This window comes from Prunus mume, linkage group LG1 (genome assembly GCF_029339155.1).
Source record: "Prunus mume cultivar Tortuosa linkage group LG1, ASM2933915v1, whole genome shotgun sequence".
Lineage (NCBI taxonomy): Eukaryota > Viridiplantae > Streptophyta > Magnoliopsida > Rosales > Rosaceae > Prunus > Prunus mume.
In genome coordinates this window covers 28,750,434-28,771,449 of record NC_142698.1, presented here as the reverse complement: position 1 = coordinate 28,771,449, position 21,016 = coordinate 28,750,434, and the positions used below count along the sequence as shown (strand labels likewise).

The 21,016-nt window shown below is 37.5% G+C and overlaps 1 protein-coding gene and 1 pseudogene across 2 annotated transcripts in view; one reads left to right on the top strand and one right to left on the bottom strand.

Moving 5' to 3' along the window:
- LOC103327340 (putative RNA 3'-terminal phosphate cyclase-like protein) overlaps positions 1-21,016 on the bottom strand; it is an 88,934-nt pseudogene that overhangs the window by 7,984 nt on the left and 59,934 nt on the right. The gene's annotated exons all lie outside the window — the stretch shown is intronic.
- LOC148921528 (uncharacterized) lies at positions 524-1,602 on the top strand. The gene is made up of 5 exons (XM_089043967.1): positions 524-654; positions 847-975; positions 1,118-1,167; positions 1,270-1,367; positions 1,451-1,602. Exons 1-5 carry the CDS (start codon positions 524-526, stop codon positions 1,577-1,579), a joined length of 537 nt encoding a protein of 178 aa, XP_088900093.1. The 3' UTR covers positions 1,580-1,602.

Below are 21,016 nucleotides of genomic sequence, written 5' to 3'. Positions count from 1 at the left end.
TCTTGTTGCTAATGCCTCCAGAATGCTAGTGTTTCTCAGTCACTCTGGTAAGGCTTTGATTCATAAACTAGACTAGAATGCCTGCCAATGTAACTCAAATTGCTAGGCGGGTCTAGGCGGCGTTAGGCGAGTCTGGGTGCCAGGGTGGGTCTGGTTCTTTTCTGGTTTGTTCTTTAAGCCTACTGCCTAGCGATTTTTCAAACTTATGCACTGGGCGCTGGGCGGTCGGGTTCTTTTCTTTTTTTCTTTTAAAGGGTAATACCGTTCTGTGCTATTAGCTTCCTGCAATATCAATCTTTGAAGACTTGAGTATGCTTCAAACAACTGAGGTCAGGCAATTAATCTAGTTTTCATGAGAAAACATCATGAGCCCATCTAAGTGAACTGAATGATTAATTATAATATTTAATCTTTTTCACCTCCTTCCCTTTCTAATTACAAGTGTTTATCAGAAGTATGACTTACTGTAACTGTTTTGCATTTCTCAAATCTCAATCAAGTCATCTCCATCGTTAGATTGGTGATGTTGCTTCATCTTGATGTAGCTAGGTTGACACTACCATTACACGGTTTACAATTTGCTTGGAGATTGGCAATTTCTTGTTGGAGAAGTTCTGTCGTGTACGTTAGATGTGCTCATCTTCGAATTTGTAGGTAAAAGAAGTATATTTCAATTTTGCAAACTGATGGATTCGTATTCCATAGAGTCTATGAATAGTTTCTTTTAGTTTTAGTTCAGATTGGATTCTGTTTTACTTAATGCAAATAATTCATTGCTTTTAATTACTACTCATTGTTTCATTCTTTTAGGTTCTCATGGTTGAGCTTCATTTTTGCATTTGTCAGCCTGGCATCTCGAGTACAGAAAACATTGCAAGGTTCATCTAACGATATTGGATGGTTGCCGCGTGCTCCTGGCATGCCTGGTGTGGAGGATGGTACAGCAAGATTCTTGGAATTGCTTGCAGGAATAAGGTACCAGGCTAATATAAATATAATAGCTCCACTGCACTAGATGATTGGACCTGTTAAGGAACTGTGTTCAATTTTGTTATCATATCTGTTTAATCTATTCTTGTATATTCCTATTGGTTGTATGTCATGCTGTATACTTCAGGAATGGGGAGCACACATTGCCTAGCTCTTTTGTCTATCTGCTTATTCCGGGTAAAGAAAATTTATTTTTCTCTTTGGACTTTGTTCTTCTCCCCCGTTCAATTGACATTTAGCGTTGTGGCACCTATAGTTATGGGAACTTTGATTTTCCAGGCCTCTATGGCAATCACGGCCCCATATACTTTGTTGGAACAAAGAAATTCTTTTCGAAGATAGGTCTAGCTTGTCATATTACAAAAATTCACAGTGAGGTAATGAGTCATTACTCTGTGATCATTGCTGACTGAGTTTTGTGAAATTTGTCTTCCCTTTTCATATGTTTTCTTGTATGAAGGCATCTATTGAGCACAATGCATGGGAACTCAAGCAATACGTTGAGGAGCTTTACTGGGGATCTGGTAAGAGTATGATGCTGCTGGGCAAAGCAAGGAAGGTGAGAAGCCTGTATTCCAACAAAGTATAATGCCGACAAAGCTTATGCATGATACATTCATGGCTTTTTTCTTTCCTTCTTTATTTTACCTCGCGCCTCTTGTTCCATTACACATGGATTGAGTTTGGGGCAAAATCTTTATGAAATACAGTTACCTAACAATCACGTTTATTCTACAATACCAAAAAGGAGGAATATTTTATGTCATATTAACCTTTTTCTCGTGAACTTAAGCAGAAGAAAAATCCTTTTCTCATGAAACTAAAATGTACATAAATGTTGGATGAAAAACCGTATCATGTCTAGTTCCCAACTATCTGTTTAAATTCGTTTTCACAATATAAATGTTACTGCTTCTGTCTCCTGAGAATGCAATGCATTTTCACAACACCCAATGCTACTTCAACTTTTACATTCTATAAAAATTTTGTATTGTACATAAACATGAAAATATTGGAGGAAACTAAAACATCATTCCTCATAATGTGGATGACTATATATGTAAATCAAGGAAAATTAATTTTCCTTTTGGAAGAAAAATTATTAGTTTTTCAGTCAAAAAACAAACAATAGTAATATCATTGTGTTTGATGATTCAGTGCATGCTGTGGAGAGAGAGAAAGAAGTTACAATTTCCATTTTAAAATCTTTGTATTTCATGGACCAATAATGATAAATTTTTTTGTATTTTTTGTTGAGAATTATCTACTAAGTAATGGAAACTAACCCACTTTTGTTCCAGTTGATTATAACTTTCAAAAAGAACAAATTTCTTAAAATTTTAATACATAAGAAAATCCATTGCATGTGAATGAAACATTGGCTTAAGTTCGTGTCTACATTAACTTAAGGAGAAAAGATATTGATGCAAAAAGCAGATTTCGTATTAACACCTGAAATTAACTAAAGAGTAGAGAAAATAAATGAGTAATCGTGTTTGTCAACAACTTTTGAAGAAAAAAGGGATTAAACAGTCTAGAGACGAACCAACCAAAGCAACTAAAATCTTTTGCTGAATTCCTCATTGTCTGATCTCGACTTTTTTCCCAGTGGTGCTGGGTTGTCTTCAAAACTTATAACTATAGTTCCATCACTTCTCCAATTATCCTAAATGAGGAGAAATTGTCTCACCTTCAAATGCTACTATAACGAATTCTACTGGGTTAATTGGAGTATTATAAAACTATAAATATCTAAATATGCAGCTTTCCCTAAATAAATAAATAAATTATGGTGAGACTAGGAGAAGGGATCACACACATAAGAGATACACTCAAGATCCTCATTTCATTGGGAGTCATGCACATGGAAATGTCACCTTTGGGGTTGATCTTAACGCTGCTCTAGAAGTGGTGCTCGGCCCAGCACCAGGGACATATCCAAGAATTGCAAATGGGGTGAGCTAAATTTACCTTAAGTACAAATGTATTAAGAAAATTTGGTGAGTTTTGTGGATTTTGGTTGGTTTTTGTAGATTTTTAGGCTTGGATAATAGATTTTAGGAACTAAAAACTAGAGTTAACCCACATGAGGTGGCTAAATTTTTTTTGGGGTAAATCATAAGCCCTAGTTTGTTATATTTTTATTTAATATAAGCACTCTTTTTTCAGTATATTTTCTTCATTGTATTTAGAACTTTTTGTTATTATACGACATTTGAAATAAAAAAATGTTAGAATTATTGATAATATTGGGATTGAAGGGAAACAAAGAAAGAAAAGAAAAAAAATATATTTATAAGGATTGAAGTTAAAAAAGAAAGTAATAATAAAATAAAAATATCTCATTTTGTGGGGAGTGCACCTAACAAAATAAAAACACATCTCATCCATTGGCGGACCCAATGAAGGACAACTGTGGGCACTTGCCCACACTTACAAAAACATTTCAGCCATATAATCACACCCAAACTCACATTTTTTATTATTATTTGTAGGTCCTTCTTAGGTGGAGCCCCCACATGGCCCATCCAATACATACACTTTAAGCCCAAAGCTTATATTAAAAAAGAAAAACCCTATGTTATAAAAGAAGAAAAACCCTATGTTATAAAAGAAGAATATAGATCCTACTAAGTTCACTCATTCTGTAATTTGGTGAAGAACTATTTATGACAGTTATGGAAAAAGATTTTAAAAGAAAATTCGAGTTGGAATTGTCATGAACTATTGGGAGAAGTGATGATAGTTCAAAGCAAAGTCGCATAGAAATCAATATGGCATATCTTCATTCTGATTCTGGTTTACGAACTCGGATTTTAGATTACAATATGAATATTTGAGATGAAATTAGAAGAGCTAACTTACAAAAAGGCCTTGTTAGCCTAGAAATCATGATTTTCTTATAAACCAAAGTTAGAAAAGAGTCAAGACAATTCAACCCAGCATGGTTTGATGAATTCCCTTACTGGTTGGAATATAGCATCAAAGAAGATGCTGCATTTTGCTTAGGTTGTTATATTTTTAAAACAAATTTGGGAGAGAAAGCTTGAGGTGACTCATTTGTTGGTACAAGTTTTTTGAATTAGAAGAAAAAGGAAAGATTTAAAGTTCATGTTGGAGGTCCCAACAGTTCCCATAACCAAGCTCTGAAAACATGTCAAGCCTTAATGAATGAAAAACAACATATTAATTGAAAATGTTTTCCATAAGCACTCACATAATGAATGATTGCTTGGTAGTATATCTTGAAAAAGACATATTTAATAGTATTGATAATGAGCTTATTATGAAATGTTTTCAAAATATGAAAAGTCGTCAAGGACAATTGTAAATTTACTTATTGGACAATGCTATTAATATTCTGAGTAGAAATATTTTTTGTTTAGCTATATATCTGTTGGATTTTTTTTAAGCCCCCAGATGAACGAAAGTCTGAGTTCGCCATTGATCTCATCCCAACGCATATCTCCCCCGCTCTATTTTTTATTATATTTTCTCGTCTCTCTCTCTCTCTCTCTCTCTCTCTCTCTCTCTCTCTCTTCTCCCTCTTTCTTTATTCTTTTTCCGCTTCTCTCTCCGTCCGCTCCATCTCTCTGTTCCTTCTTCTTGCAGCTTTGGGATGGGCTATCTCTATTAAGTTTTTTTTTTAATCTTAAAAATACTAGTATTACAAATACAAAAAAATATTCGTATGAGTGTAGCCCATACAGTCCACTACGTGGATCCGTCCCTGCCCAGCACCATTCTTAATTGGAGGGGAAGTGCCCCATCTTCCTTTAGATTCTAATGGCTTAAGTACATGCACTCCACCATCTGTAAGTCCTTATGCAAACTAATTGGGTTCAGATGGATGTGCCACAACAACGACAGGATACACCGTTAAGTTGTTAAGCATAAAGCCGCTCGGCTATACTATATTTTTTAAAATTAAATAATAATAAAAACCTGAGTAAAGCCGATCGGTTATACTATTTAGAAAAATAAAATAGATGAGTATAGCAGCACGGCTATACTATTTATAAATAAAAAAGGGACCCGCCTAGCCTCTAGTAGTCCACGTGCGAGAACACATATAGCCGTGCAGCTATACTATTTTGGAAAATACGCGTGGATATAGCCGCTCGGCTATACTATTTTGGAAAATACGCGTGGATATAGCCGCTCGGCTATACTATTTATAGGGGAAAAAATGGGACATGCCTAGCGATTAGGTGTCCATGTGTCAAAACATGTATAGCCAGACGACAATACTATTTAAAAAAAAACAATTACCGTAGTAAAGCCGAGCGGCTATATGATTTTTAAATAAATAACACAATACCCGAGTATCACCACGCGGCTATACTATTTTGAAAAATCCGCACGAGTATAGTCGAGCACCTATATCTTCCTAAAACATATGTTCCTTTTGCGAGAAATCCTCTTAGAGATTTTGGAGGCAAACCCCCTTCTTAGAGACTGATTCTTGCCTTTTATGCTGGAAATGTGTATGGCTATTTACGTCCAATTCTACTAGAGCAATGGAAGGACAAAGGCCTTGACATGAAGATCTTTGGTCCAATGCCTCCTGGTGTTGCAATCAAAATGAACTACATCCAAAGCATATGAAGAGAAGCAACATCTGTAGCTGCCCTAAGGGTTATGAGGTGAACAGCCTACATGTGGCTATACTCTTTCTTAAAAAGAAAAATAAAAAGGACCACTTAGCGCTGAGCCCGTGCTTTGTGAACAGCGATAGCCACGATGATATACTCTAGAAATAGAATTTTTAACAGTATAGCCGCTCGGCTATAACCTATAAATAAAATTTTTCCACACTATAGTCGGGCGACTATATTCCATAAATAAATTTTTAGGGCTTGTTTGTTACATAGGACTATCTTGGCATGAACTATGTGTAGGGGCTTTTTCGTTAAGCTACTACCGCCCGGGCTGTGTAAATAGCAAAATGGATGAAAATGCCCCTTGAGCCTGAGTTCGAAGATTGTTGAGGCCCAAAGAAGTCCAGAGAAGCCCAAAGACATTCAAAGCCCAATATAACATATAATGTTGGTCATGCGTTAATTCAAGCTGTATTTTGGGAATTAATTTATTAAATAAATATATAAATAGCGTACATGCCATGCCAAATCAATAATACATTTTTCCTATGCCAATCACCTACCAAGCTCACATGAACCCAAGTAATGTGTTTTACGGGGCTTGCACGAGGGATTGTGGTGTGGAAGGTTACAGAGGTCCACAAGGCTCACAGAAGCTCTCGGGAGCACCAAAGTCCAAGCTCATTACTTAAAATTCTCCAATGTGGGTGAGCAAATGAGATATTTTTCAACCACTTTCTTTTACCCATAGGAAATAGTCATTTTCCAAATGCCTAGCTTTACCCGTTGGAAACAAGCCTTTCCAAGATTCTATTACCTACTGAAACAAGCCGTTTCCATCGCTTCCTTTTACTTATAGGAAATAATTAGTTTATGGTATCTAGCTTTATCTGCTGAAAAATAGCATGCCCTAGTGCTCCTTTTTAACCACTGGAAATAGGCTGGTTCCAGCACTTCCTTTTACCTATTGGAAATAAAGGGAAACCCTCACCTTCTATAAATTGGGAGGCATTTCTTAGCCAAAACCAACCAATCTTGGTTGTTGCAAGCTTCTCAACAACCATGAGAACTCACCTTTCTTCAGCATTTTTAGGGCATTCCAGCGGCTTCTAATTTTTCTTCAGCCAACACTCCACTCGGCTGCTGTAAACATCCCAGAAACCATCAACCCCTATAAAGCATCACCTAGCTCCAAGCTTTTCCTTCCTTCTAAGCTTCAAACACCATAGCCTTCAAACCTCAAGCTTTTCATTCCATCATCCTTCTCTTGAAACTTTTAAATCCATAAAGCATCACCTTTCTCCAAGCTTTTTCTTCCTTCCAAGCTTTAAACACCATAGCCTTCAAACCTCAAGCTTTTCCTTCCATCCTCATTCTCTTGAAACTCTTAAATCCCCATAGTCATAGCCACACACAACAAATTATCAACACCAAACTCAAACATATCCAAGACCAAGCCAAGCACATGCATTCTCATTCGCTAAACTTGTGGGTCTTTAGCTCCCACACTCCAAGCTCTCATGCCAAGCTCATATAATCTCATATCAATATTAGCAAGTCATCTTCAACTTTTCATCGAGTTATTGGAAACATCAACACAAAGCACGCAGCCGTTGGAAGAAGAACAAAGTACTCCCCCTGGACTCGCTTATCCGTCGAGATACTTTGGGCCTAGTTCTCTAACTCGCATAAAGGTAACGTCTTCACTCATCACTCTATGGCGATCCAAGAATCAACAAAGCCCGGATGTGCCTTCAGACCAAAAAGACCCAACAAAGATAAAGCCCTAAAAATGCTTCAAAAGGACAAAGATGCCTTAGGAAACACCTTGGTTACCTTTACCAACGAAAATAACAACAGCTTATAGATAGATTTTCTAGCTTGGCATGAAAGGCTTGTGGTATAGGAGAAAAATTGATATGAGTTTAGCACCGAAGAGAAAGTTATGCGTTCTTGGGGAAAAAGAGAGTGTTAAGGTAAGAAATGAAAGGTTTGCAAGAAGGTTTGACTGAGAAAAGAGGGAGAGAAAGAAATGGGTGTCTTAAGTGTTCTTCAGGCAGCTTGACAGGATTCACAAATGTGGGAGCAGTCTGCCAGAAGAGGGAAAATGGGAGAGAATGGAGAATGTAGCAAGAAATTGCAGAGTTTCAGAGATGAAAGATGAAGCTTGCTTCCTATATGTTTGTTGTGATGATGGGTAGGAAATGCATCTTTTTATAGGAACTGGAAGCTATCATTTTCCAAGAAACCTTAATGGTTTCTATCCAATTTGGCCAAGGCTTTCCCTTCCTTTCTCCCATCATCCCTTCAATCATCTTATTTTTGGTGAAATCCACTCTGCCCATTTGCACAAAATCAGGGATTTTTGGGAGCTCAATGCTCTTTCTTGCAGCTGCCCCAATAAAGAACTTCTATTCCCAGCCATCTCTCTTCCTTGCTTTCCTTCATTCTTCCAAGGCTAGGTCTGATGAGGGAAAGAAATGAGTATGTACACTGGTTTGAAGGGTGTTTTGCTTAAGTATCCCTTGATTTTTTGGATGTTTTTGCTTGAAACTTGTTCCCTCCCATGTGCCGGAGCCTCCCAACAGCTCACTGACATGAATATTTTGGCTTTCATCGTGGCTTTTGTTTTTAGCTAGGTGCTGGAGATGTGCAGATATTTTCTTGGGTTGCTTGGGCCTTCTAGGACAATAAGTTGGTTTATCAAGTAAATGAGCTATCTTCATCAATTGTTGGGCTATTTTGGTTGGGCTAATGGGCTACTTTGGTTGAAGTAATGGGCTATTTTTTTCTTTGTGTTCACCCACATATTTGGGCCTAAGAAATGAGCTTGGGTTTTGAGGCTGCCAAGCAACCCCAGGACTTCCATTTCTCGACCTATCAATGGGCCTCATGTCAACTTATTACCATCCATACCACAACCTACTCAAACAAGCCCTGGGCATCTTGCGTGGCTTTGGCCTACTTAAGCTTGTAGCGTGACGTGTTGCTTATTTGCTTGGCGTGGCACATGTGCAAGCGTATATGATGAACTCTTGCGTACCCAAATTGGGTTTCTTCCTAAGTTAAGTGTCGTACTAGGCCGGGAATTTATTCGGGCTTAACTATGGATTTTTTGGGCTCAACACTATGCTTAGGGATTGTCTTGGCTTGGCTTGACTTGGTCTAAGTTGGATAACATTTATCCTGGGTTTGGTGTATGCTTGGACTAGGACTAGATTTTTTCATTTTTTTCAAAACTATATATATATATATATATATATAATACAGAGAGCTTTCATTGAGGGATCCCTCAAATAAGCTTATTTGAGGGGCACCCATTGTAGGGCCTACTCCGGATTGTATTTCACTAATCGAAACGTCTATTTTGTAGATACACATTCAAAGATCATCTTTACAAAAAATCACTTAAATGCGATATCATTTGACCATTCAATTGAGTTATTGAAATTTTAGTACTTTCTTGAAGCACCGTGTTCATTGATTTTGTAGGACATAATTGGATGTCGAAACGGTTTCCGATTTGTCTAATTTTTTGTAAGGATGATCTATGAATGAAGACCTAAAAAATAGATGGTTTAGATCATTGGAAAAAAAATTGTAGGGTACCCTAAAGGACATCCCTCGAATAAAATTATTTGAGGAATCCCTTAATAGAAGGGGACTGATATAATATATATGTATATATACATAAATATAATATATATATATGACATATATGTGTATATACATGTATATATGTATATTATAATAATATTATATATAATAAATAATATAAACATATATATATATGTGCGTATATATATGTATATATGTATATTATAATATATAATATATATGGGCAATGATTAAAATATTGGCCGTGTAGATAATATCGGGCTTCCAATTTAAGGATATTTCGGGGGATATATTGTTATTGTTTCAGGTACCGGAAAAAAATCAACAAAAATGACATATATAGGCATTGAAACACATAATTTTGGTGTATAACTAACATAGATGTTATGTACATTATCAATGAATGTATTGAATAAATAAAACTCAAAATTTACTAATAATAAGATATACATATGATGAAATATAAGTGGTATGTAATGCGCGTTAATGAAAAGTTTGAAAATAAAATGTTAATTAGAATGAATAAACCATGCATAAATCCATAGTTTGTTTAAACATTGGATTACAATTTAGATAAGTGTCCATCTACATAAATGAAGAGCTCCAATGAGATTCAAACAATGAGGAACAACCATCTAGATTCATATAGTAGTCATACCAAGTCATGTAACTCGAGCAGTTTGCAATCCATGTTTGAATATGGTGCACATAGGTCTCTCTTGAGCTCCCTATTGTCCTCCCAGATATGGGATAGTTAGGATTAACCAACTAGTATGTCCATAATATTTTTTTTATCATCTTGAGCTCCATAACTAGTTCCAATATAATCAGACATGATATAACTATAGTCATCATAAGATTCATTTGAGTTAGTACTAGGTCTGGTTCCTATGCTCATATATCCAAAACTGATCGCTACGTCCTCTTCAGATGGATTGGAGGTATGTGGGCAGTGGACTGTGCATAGATTCTTTATATTAATAAATTATAGGGTTTTGGGCAAGGATTAGCTATTTTTGGGTTTCAATTTGCTTTAATTGCCTTCAAAACTTCTGAATTTTTTTGCGTTATGTTATGGGAAATATCGGGGTTATCGCACTTATCGGGGATATATCATCAATACAGGAGAAGATATAGCCTTACCCCAGTATCAGTGTTGACAGCTGAAAATACCGATATATCGGTAGATATATCAGTGTATCAGCCGATATTTCAATCCTTATATATGGGTATGCTATAATAATATTCATGTATATACGTGTGTATATATGTATATCATATACGTGTGTATATAATGTATATGTATATATATGTGTGTATATCTATATTATAATGCATACATGAGTATAATATATATACACATATATATATATATATACGTATATATATATTATAATATATATATATATATATATATATATACAGAGAGCTTCCATTGAGGGATCCTCAAATAAGCTTATTTGAGGGACACCCCTTGTAGGCCCCACTATGGACTGTATTTCACTAATCCAAACCGTCTATTTTGTAGATACTCATTCAAAGATCATCTCTACAAAAAATCACTTGAATCCGATATCATTTGACCACTCAATTGAGTTATTGAAATTTTAGTACTTTCTTGAAGCACCGTGTTCATTGATTTTGTAAGACATAATTGGATGTCGAAACGATTTCCGATTTGTCTAATTTTTTGTAAGGATGATCTATGAATGAAGACCTAAAAAATATATGGTTTGGATCATTGGAAAAAAAATTGTAGGGTACCTAAAGGGCGTCCCTCAAATAAAATTATTTGAGAGATCCTCAATAGAAGGGATCATATATATATATATATTACATATATGCACGTATTCTATTATTATAATATTGATATGTATATGTGTATATGGGTATATTATAATAATAATATACGTGTATATATGTACATTATAGTATATGTGTATTTAAGTATAATAATAATAATAATAATAATATATGTTATTAGTATTACATATAATATTATATATATATATATATATATATATATATATATATAAGCATGGGACTAGTTAATCCTCCATTTCCACATGGGTTTAGTAGTCTCCTCCTACGGAGGTGTTTTTTGTGGGCCCAGTAATTAGTAATCCCATCTAAGACTGGGATTAGATAAAACAAACATGGTACTAAATTTAGTCAAAGCCAAGCCTGTATAACAAATGACCTAAGTATAACAGCCCGGCGATAGTTTGAGAATAGAATTTTTCAAAAGTATAGCCGTGCGGCTATAATTTGTATAAAAAAATTTCGAAGTTATAGCCGCTCGGCTATACCAATGGAACAACATAATCTGAATTTCTCTTTTAAATCACTTTAATTTGTAGTCCAGTGACTGCATCCCACACCTGCAGATTAAAAGAATCTCCTGCGACATTGAGCAGATCCAAGCTCTTCGTACTCAGCCTTGGCGACACACATTGATCATCATCTTCCTGCTCTGTCCCAATCCCAAGCAAATTGGCATCCACAACTTCATCTATCATTGCATCTGGTAATAGTGAGTTTGCAGTCTATTGCTTAGAATTCATTTCCCCAACAAACATGTCATCTGTTGGCTTCCTTCTTGTAAATGTTTCTATCACTACTGATGCAGGAGCATCCCAAGCCAAACTAGGGAAGCCCAAGAGATCAGTTAAACCTCCCAATTACCTTAAAGATTATATCCCAAAATAAATTAAGAGACCTTTCCTACTGCTGATTGACTTCCTTTTATGTTTTCCTTCTGTTTTGGGTTTCTTTATTGTACTAGAATTATAATTCCTTATATTCCTAGGATTTAGTTGTTATTTAAACCTTTCTCTTGTAGACCATTTGGGCAGATTGGATTAGTGAATTTATTCAGAAAACGCAGCTAAGTTTAGCCGCAAATTGTGAGTGCTCGTTCTATATTTCTAGTGTTGGTGTAGTTTCGTTGGAGGTTCGTGTTTGAGATACCATCTCCCCATCAATTTGGTATCAGCGCTTTGGTTCTTGTGGGTGGAGAGAAACCTTCATGGCTCATCATAGGCGTGGTCGGGGTGGTGTCCGAATGGAGGGCCGTAACTCTACAGACGACATGGATGAAATTAAAAGAATGATTCAACAACTCACTGATCGTGTCGCTCGCATCGAGACTCAAAGCCATGGTGGTGAGAGTTCCGACGGGGAGGGAGACGAAAATCCCTTTTACAACAACATGCCGATGGAAGGTGTGCAAAGGGGACGGGATCATTATGGTCGAAATTTCGACATGAAAGTAGATTTACCTGAGTTCGAGGGAAAGATGCAACCTGATGACTTTGTTGATTGGCTCAATACTGTTGAGCGTATATTTGACTACAAAGAGGTGCCGGACGAGAAGAAAGTTAAGATCGTAGCCATTAAATTGAAGAGGAATGCCTCTGCATGGTGGGAGCAGCTAAAGACTCGGCGTGATCGTACCGGAAAATCCAAAATTAAAAGCTGGGAGAAAATGAAGAAAGAGCTAAGGAGAAAATTTTTGCCAGAAAACTACCTTCAAGCAAACTTCCTGAAACTTCATAATGTGCGACAGGGAAATCGGACTATTGAGGAATATACTGAAGAATTCGATCTCTTAACCATGAGGTGTGGACTCGTCGAAGAAGAAGAACACACAGTTGCACGTTATCTTGGAGGGATGCGTAGAGAACTTCATGATGTGGTGGTCTTACAGCAATACTGGAGTTATGATGATGTCTTCAAGTTAGCCATACAAGTAGAGAAACAGATGAAGACACGGTCACGGCGTGTTGGAATAGAGGGTTCTGAGCACAAAAATTCTTGGATGACTAAAGGCTCATCAAATTCTGAGCCAGGGAAGCATGAAGCACCTAAGACCAATGCACCAGAGAAGTTTACTGCCAGCAAACCAAAAGGGATCAAGTGTTTCAAATGTTCTGGCATAGGACATATTGCTTCTGAATGTCCTAACCGAAAAATTGTAAGTTTGGTTGAGGAATTGGGCGAATCTAGTGGTATGTCAAAAGATATGCTACCTATATTTGATAATTATGGGGACAATGAAGAAGAAGAGATCACATGGAGTGACCATGGAGAGTCTTTGGTGATTCGAAGGATAATGAATGCTGCCAAGGTGGAGGAGACCTCAGATTGGCTTCGGAATAATATATTCCATACCAAGTGTACCTCTCATGGAAAGGTATGTAGTGTTATTATTGATAGTGGTAGTTGTGAAAACATTGTTTCACAGGAGATGGTTGATAAACTGAATTTGAAGACTGAAAAGAAGCCAGTCTCGCATACAGTGTCTTGGGTCAAAAAAGGGAATGAAGTCGTGGTGAATCAACGCTGCCTAGTGACATTCTCCATTGGGCAAAAGTATCAGGATTCTCAATGGTGTGATGTAATTCCAATGGATGCGTGCCACATACTATTGGGGAGACCTTGGCAATTTGATCGCCAGGCCACACATGACGGATACAAAAATACATATACCTTCATCAAAGATGGTACGAAGGTTATTTTAGGCCCCTCCCAATCCGAATTTAATGTCAAATCCACGAAAATTGGTGCTGGAAGCTTTCTAACCAAAGGAGAATTCCTAAAAGAAGCGGAGGAGAGTGGCGATATGTACATGTTGATGGTGAAAGAGTCAAATCCAGATGTTCTTAATTTTCCTAAAGAATTAACACCTCTCTTGCAGGAATTCAATGATGTTATTCCTGAAGAATTACCCGCGGGGCTACCTCCTATGCGAGATATCCAGCATTGCATAGATTTGATTCCAGGTTCAACTCTCCCAAATAAAGCTCATTATCGGATGAGCCCATTAGAGTACGAGGAGCTAAATAGGCAAGTGACAGAATTGTTGAAGAAAGGGGTTATCCGAGAGAGCATGAGCCCGTGTGCAGTACCTGCATTGCTTGCACCCAAAAAAGATGGGACTTGGCGTATGTGCGTCGACAGTCGGGCAATAAATAAGATCACCGTGAAGTACAGATTTCCAATTCCTCGTCTCGATGATATGTTGGATCACTTGTCGGGAGCAAAAATATTTTCGAAAATAGACTTAAGGAGTGGATACCACCAAATACGAATGAGGCCCGGTGACGAATGGAAGACAGCCTTTAAAACTCGGGATGGCTTATTTGAATGGTTGGTGATGCCATTCGGATTGACAAATGCTCCCAGCACATTTATGAGACTCATGAACCAGGTATTTCGTCCTTTTATTGGAAAGTTTGTAGTTGTTTACTTTGACGATATTCTGGTTTATAGTCATAATGTTGTTCAACACATGGAGCACTTGAGACAAATCTTTGAAGTTTTACGGGAGCAGCAACTCTTTGCCAATTTGAAGAAGTGTGAATTTTTGACAGATAGCTTAATTTTTCTTGGGTATGTGATATCATCAGAAGGTATTAAAATGGATACAAAAAAAATTGAAGCAATACAAGAGTGGCCTATACCACAATCTGTCCATGAGGTGCGAAGTTTCCATGGCTTAGCTTCATTCTACAGAAGATTTATCAGAAATTTCAGCTCCATTATGGCGCCCTTGACTGATTGTATGAAGCATAATATTTTCAAATGGACTGAAACTGCAGAGAAGAGCTTTCAAGCCATAAAGAAAGCTATGACTGAAGCACCATTATTAATTCTACCAGATTACCAAAAGGTTTTTGAGGTAGATTGTGATGCATCCAAAGTTGGGATTGGAGCTGTTCTTAGCCAGGAGGGGAGACCAGTTGCCTTCTTTAGTGAAAAACTCAATGACACTAGACAACGCTACTCTACTTATGATATTGAGTTTTATGCCATTATGCAATCTCTTAGACAATGGAGGCAATATCTGATTTACAAGGAATTTATCCTTTACTCTGATCATGAAGCATTGAGATTTATCAATGGGCAACACAAACTGAATCGGAGACATGCCAGATGGGTGGAAGAATTGCAGGAGTACAATTTTGTGATTAAACACAAGGCTGGAATCCACAATAAAGTAGCAGATGCTTTAAGTCGCAAGGTGGCCTTATTATCTATCATGCAAGTTAGAGTGGAGGGCTTTGAGCAATTGCAGGAGTTATATAAAGGAGACAAAGAATTTGGTGAAATCTGGTCCGAATGTGTGCAAAATAATTCAGTACAAGATTACCATATTCAAGATGGATATTTATTCAAGGGGAGCAAATTATGCATTCCTGATTGTTCTTTACGGTTATGGATAATTGAGGAGCAACATGGGGGAGGCCTTGGAGGACACTTTGGGCGAGACAAAACAATTGATCTTGTTGAGAACAAATTTCATTGGCCCAAGTTGCGAAGAGATGTGGAGAGATACGTACAAAGATGTAGGACTTGCCACGTGGCCAAGAGTCGTAGTCAGAACACGGGGCTTTATACTCCTTTGCCAGAGCCACGAGCACCGTGGGAAGACATTAGCATGGATTTCGTTGTTGGCCTTCCGAAGACAAAACAAGGATTTGATTCAGTCATGGTAGTTGTTGATCGCCTTTCGAAGATGGCCCATTTCGTTCCTTGTAAAACAACCATGGATGCTAGCAATATTGCCCATATTTATTTTCAGGAGATTGTCAAATTGCATGGGATTCCCACTACAATTACATCAGATAGAGACACCAAGTTTGTGGGACATTTTTGGAGGACTTTGTGGCGTAAGATGGGGACTCGGCTCCAATTTAGCAGTGCACACCATCCCCAAACGGATGGTCAGACAGAGGTTGTCAATAGGACCCTTGGTAACTTATTGAGGTCTTTGGTTAGTAGCAATAAAACGGGCTGGAGTGATGTTCTACCGCAGGCAGAATTTGCATATAACCAGTCAAAAAATAGAACCATTGGAATGAGCCCATTTGAAGCTGTCTATGGTCGCAACCCTTCTAGTCCAATTGACTTAATTCCTTTGCCGGTAGAGAATCGTTTTAGTGGGGATGCCAATGACATGGTTGATCATATCAAGAAGGTCCATGAACGTGTTAGCCTTCGACTTAAAGAGAGCAACACCAAGTATAAAGAAAGTGCTGATAAACATAGGCGTTACAAGGAGTTCCAAGAAGGGGATTTAGTGTGGATCAACTTAAGAAAGGAGAGATTCCCTCGTGGAAAATATGGTAAATTGCATGATAGAGGTGGTGGACCATACAAAATATTGAAAAGGGCTGGTCAAAATGCTTATGTGCTTGAGTTGCCGAATGACATTGGTGTCTCGCCTGCATTCAACGTCGCTGACTTACAAGCTTACTATGGTGAGAATGAAACTCCAGATTTTGACTCGAGGTCGAGTCCTTTCCAACCCGAGGAGTCTGATGCAGGAGCATCCCAAGCCAAACTAGGGAAGCCCAAGAGATCAGTTAAACCTCCCAATTACCTTAAAGATTATATCCCAAAATAAATTAAGAGACCTTTCCTACTGCTGATTGACTTCCTTTTATGTTTTCCTTCTGTTTTGGGTTTCTTTATTGTACTAGAATTATAATTCCTTATATTCCTAGGATTTAGTTGTTATTTAAACCTTTCTCTTGTAGACCATTTGGGCAGATTGGATTAGTGAATTTATTCAGAAAACGCAGCTAAGTTTAGCCGCAAATTGTGAGTGCTCGTTCTATATTTCTAGTGTTGGTGTAGTTTCGTTGGAGGTTCGTGTTTGAGATACCATCTCCCCATCAACTACAATTCCAAATTTGTACACATCCCCTCTTGTTGAAACCATTCCTTCCAATCCATACTCTGCATTACAAAAAATCGGCCTAGGCGACCTGGGCGGCGCTAGGAGGGTCTGGGTGGTGCTAGGCGGGTCCAGTGCGCGCTAGGCTGGTCTGGGTGCCAGTGGTTCTGGTTCTTTTCTTTTGTTCTTTAAGCCTACTGCCCCCGGGTTGGGTTCTTTTCTTTTTTTCTTTTAGCCTACCGCCTAGTGATTTTTCAAACTTCATCTCTCTTTGCATCTATTTTTGCTAGTTGTTCGCACAAGTCGTGATTGGGATACTGTTGGTTACACAACAGGCTTTGACACTGTTGGAGACCAGTGGCAGACAATAAGTAACACACTAGCTCCTTGATCAACATTAAAATTGTAGTTACATATCCCAAACTCCATTAGTAATCTGTCACATTTTTTTCCAGGTACTTGTGCCATTTTCTTCTTTGAAGCCGATATTTCGAGCAAGAACTGTATCAGATGCACCACCTTTTGACCCTAGCAATATTGTGTCATTGCAGGCACATTTCTGCAGCCACTTTCTTTGAGTCTATTCTTTCACTTCATTTTCTTCTATGTTTGTTGATGGGATTCAAAATTATGGTAGCTCATGTTTAGCAAGTTTGAATTTGATGGGAAACTGAATCCTACTTTTATGGAAGGGGCATTTAAGCTCCCATTATGAAGCATACGAGCATATCTAAAAGAGTCTATTACTCCCAGGTTTCACCTTCTTTTCATTTTGTTGGATTATCTTCTTATGACTAAACATAATTGATCTGCTAGGTGCACTTTCTGTTTTAGTCTTTAAAGAATCTCTTTGCTTGTGTTCCGTGTAGGTTCGTATCATACACTTAGGTTCCGTGTAGGTTCGTATATACTCGTAGCAGATGAAAAGCAGAGGCTTCTATAGGAACATACATAAGCGACCAAGATTATAAAGTTCTGTACGACAAATCTACATGACTTAAAATGTTTCACCTGAGATGATAGGCTCTCACTTTCAAAAGGCTATAGCCTTGATCGCGAAGAGGTCCAAACCTCCTGATTTTGTATAGAGGTTTGTATTTTTTTTTCAATTCAGCTGTATAATATTATTTTCTTTTCTATGTATGAGTAGCTTATATAATGTTACGTTTTTAATGATTTTAAAAATATACATACATAAATTATTGTACATGTGTTTGGCCTTGAATGTTAAGTTAAAGACATTGGCAGAATCATGGCTTGTAACCATTTCTATGGTAGGTCAATTTTTCATTAAGACATTAGCCATAGCAATCAAGGCTCACGACCAATAGAGCAAGTATATTCCGGCATTATATACAAGTTCAATGTAAACCAAGACTAATTTGACCCAATTAGTGCGCGAGATTCATTTTGGAATGAAAAGTAGTAAATGAAAGTGGTTGACAATAAAGAAACAGTTAAAAGTAGTGTTCTTAAAGTAAATTATTAATCAAAGTTAAAGAAAAATAGAAAAACTGCGGTTTAAACATATAAAACCACAACCGATCACCACCAAAACCTTCACAAAATTAAGGTATCACCCTCAACACTATGCTTGGCCTTGTTGTGTGACTCAAGTTCAGACCTGGAAACATCAACATAAAACAAACATTAAAAAAAAAAAAAGGAAAAAATAGAAAAAATATTATTAGAACTTTAACTTGCTCACCACCACCACCAGCCTTTTGTGCTCATTGCTTGGGCTAATCACCTAAAGTAGCAGTCTTACCACCATCATCCTCGTCTCCACCATCACATTTCTACAATCACATAGGCAACTTATAAATGTGTGATTAGTACCAACACCTAGTCAAACTATTGAAGCTTCTCTTGCATGAAGTTCAAGGACAGAAACAGAAAGACTATATTGGTTAAAAGCAAGAGAATCTAAAACCAACAGCTTTTTGTAAAGGACTGAGGCAAGCAACACCTAAGTAAACCACAATTCTAGAGAAATGCATTTTAGAAAAGCATTCTCCACTTACGGATAAATGAAATGATTTTAATGTGAATCGTCAAATGCAACCTGTGATAAGTTACATTGATCTGTTTTGGCTTGGCTACTTGTGATAAGTTACTTCTGTTAGTCACTAGTTCATTGCTTATAGCCTTAAAGGCACAGTGACATGCACAGATATAGATCGCACATTCATACCTGGGAATCAGAGCCCGACGATACAAGCACATTAAGAGCATGAGAAAAGGCAAGGCCTGTTATGCATTTTTGATCTGCTGCACATTATCATCGAGATTCAACCCACAACCTTCTGAGTGTTAGCTAGATTCTGTGTCCCTTGAAAGATATATATATACGTGCCAATCCAAAATCTGAAATTTTTGGGCTCATCTTCTCATCCAACAGAATATTACTTACCTTCAAACAGGAATCATGGTGGAGATAACCAAGTCCGCTAGCAACACCTTGAATAATATTGAAGCGTTTAGCCCAATCAAACACTGCTCTTCTCATTGGATCTAATCAATACACCCATTGCCCTTAGAAATGAAATCAATAGTCCCCCTGAGTTCGGCATACTAGAATAGGAAGAGCTCAGACAGTATCAATGATACTGAAGATCAGACATTATCAATGATACTGAAGAAAGATTAGGTGACAACGAGAAATTGCAGCCAAACATAAACGGCCAGTGAAACTAACCCAATAATATCATATCCAAGCTTTTGTTGTGCTTTACAAGATTCTTGTGCTGGAGTTTGGAAGAATCTCATTCTTCGACTCTTCGATGCCTTGCCCTGAGCTACTACTAGATAGTCATTTTCGAAAAATCGGCCTAGGCGGTGGGCGCCCAAGAGCTAGGCGGGCAACTAGGAGCTAGGCGGTCGCCTAGGCCCTAGGCGGGTCTTTTTTTTTATAGATGTTTTTTTTCATGGACTCATTCTTCTACTCTTCGATACCTTGCCCTGAGCTACTAGATAGTCATTTTCGAAAAATCGGCCTAGGCGGTGGGCGCCCAGGAGCTAGGCGGGTCTTGTTTTTGTTTTTGTTTTTGGTAGATATTGTTTTTCATGGACTTAGATTTCAACTACCAAATACTCGGTGATGGTGGTGACCAAGGACGAGTACGAAAAATGCCATTCTGCTCATCCCATCTTCTTCTCCAACAATGGTGTGACGGTGTTCACATTGGACCGGCCTGGTTTGTTCTATTTCATTACTGGGGTTTCTGGGCACTGCGAGAGAGGCCAGAAGATCATCAAGGTCTTGGAACCAGCAAGCCCACCTCAATCTGCAGACCAGAACGAGCAGAAGAATGATGCTGCAGTTGCAATGGCCGCCATCTCTTCTGCAACTATCATGTCCTGCATTATTTCATTCGTGGGAGTCCTTTTCTTCTAATTGCAGTGATCAGTGATGGTTACTATATTTTTCTTTAGGTTTGTTTCATCACATATACTCCGATTTAGGTCCGAATTCCGTATCGGAAATGCTACTATACGCGTCGGATACGTATCGGAGTCAACGGATACAGTCTTTGATGCACGGACAACTCGTTTTAGAGGTTTTAAGAGGGCAAATAAAGAGGAGATAAGCTTTAATTGTTGCTGGTTGAAAAATTCGAAGAGTTTGCCAGCCGTAGGTCTACTTTGCACGATCATACTCCAACACTTCTTCTTCTTCTTCTACTGTATCTTTATCTTAGTTTTATGTTATAAATATTTTGATAACTATATATTTTTAATTGCCGTATCATATCCTAGTTGCTTTTTCCAAAATGTCCATTTTCATATTGCCTTTTGTATTACATTGCCGTATCCGTATCCCTTTCATAAGTGAGTTGAAATTAAAAGGAGTGTAGGACTATCTATTGAATTATTATTATTTTATCAATTTTTGGGTACGGATTTGTTTTAACTCTTTAACATATTATTTGCATCCATCTTACAAACCATAAATGAGATAACTCTCGGAAGCTAGGGTTATTGGTTCAAGACTTGGATTTAGGGTTTGGAATACTAAAATAATTTTCTATCATTTTTAAATAGTTGAAACCATATTTTGAAACCACTAGCCAGAACTCTACCCTCTTCCTATTTTCACTGGAGAAAACTATGACATCTAGAG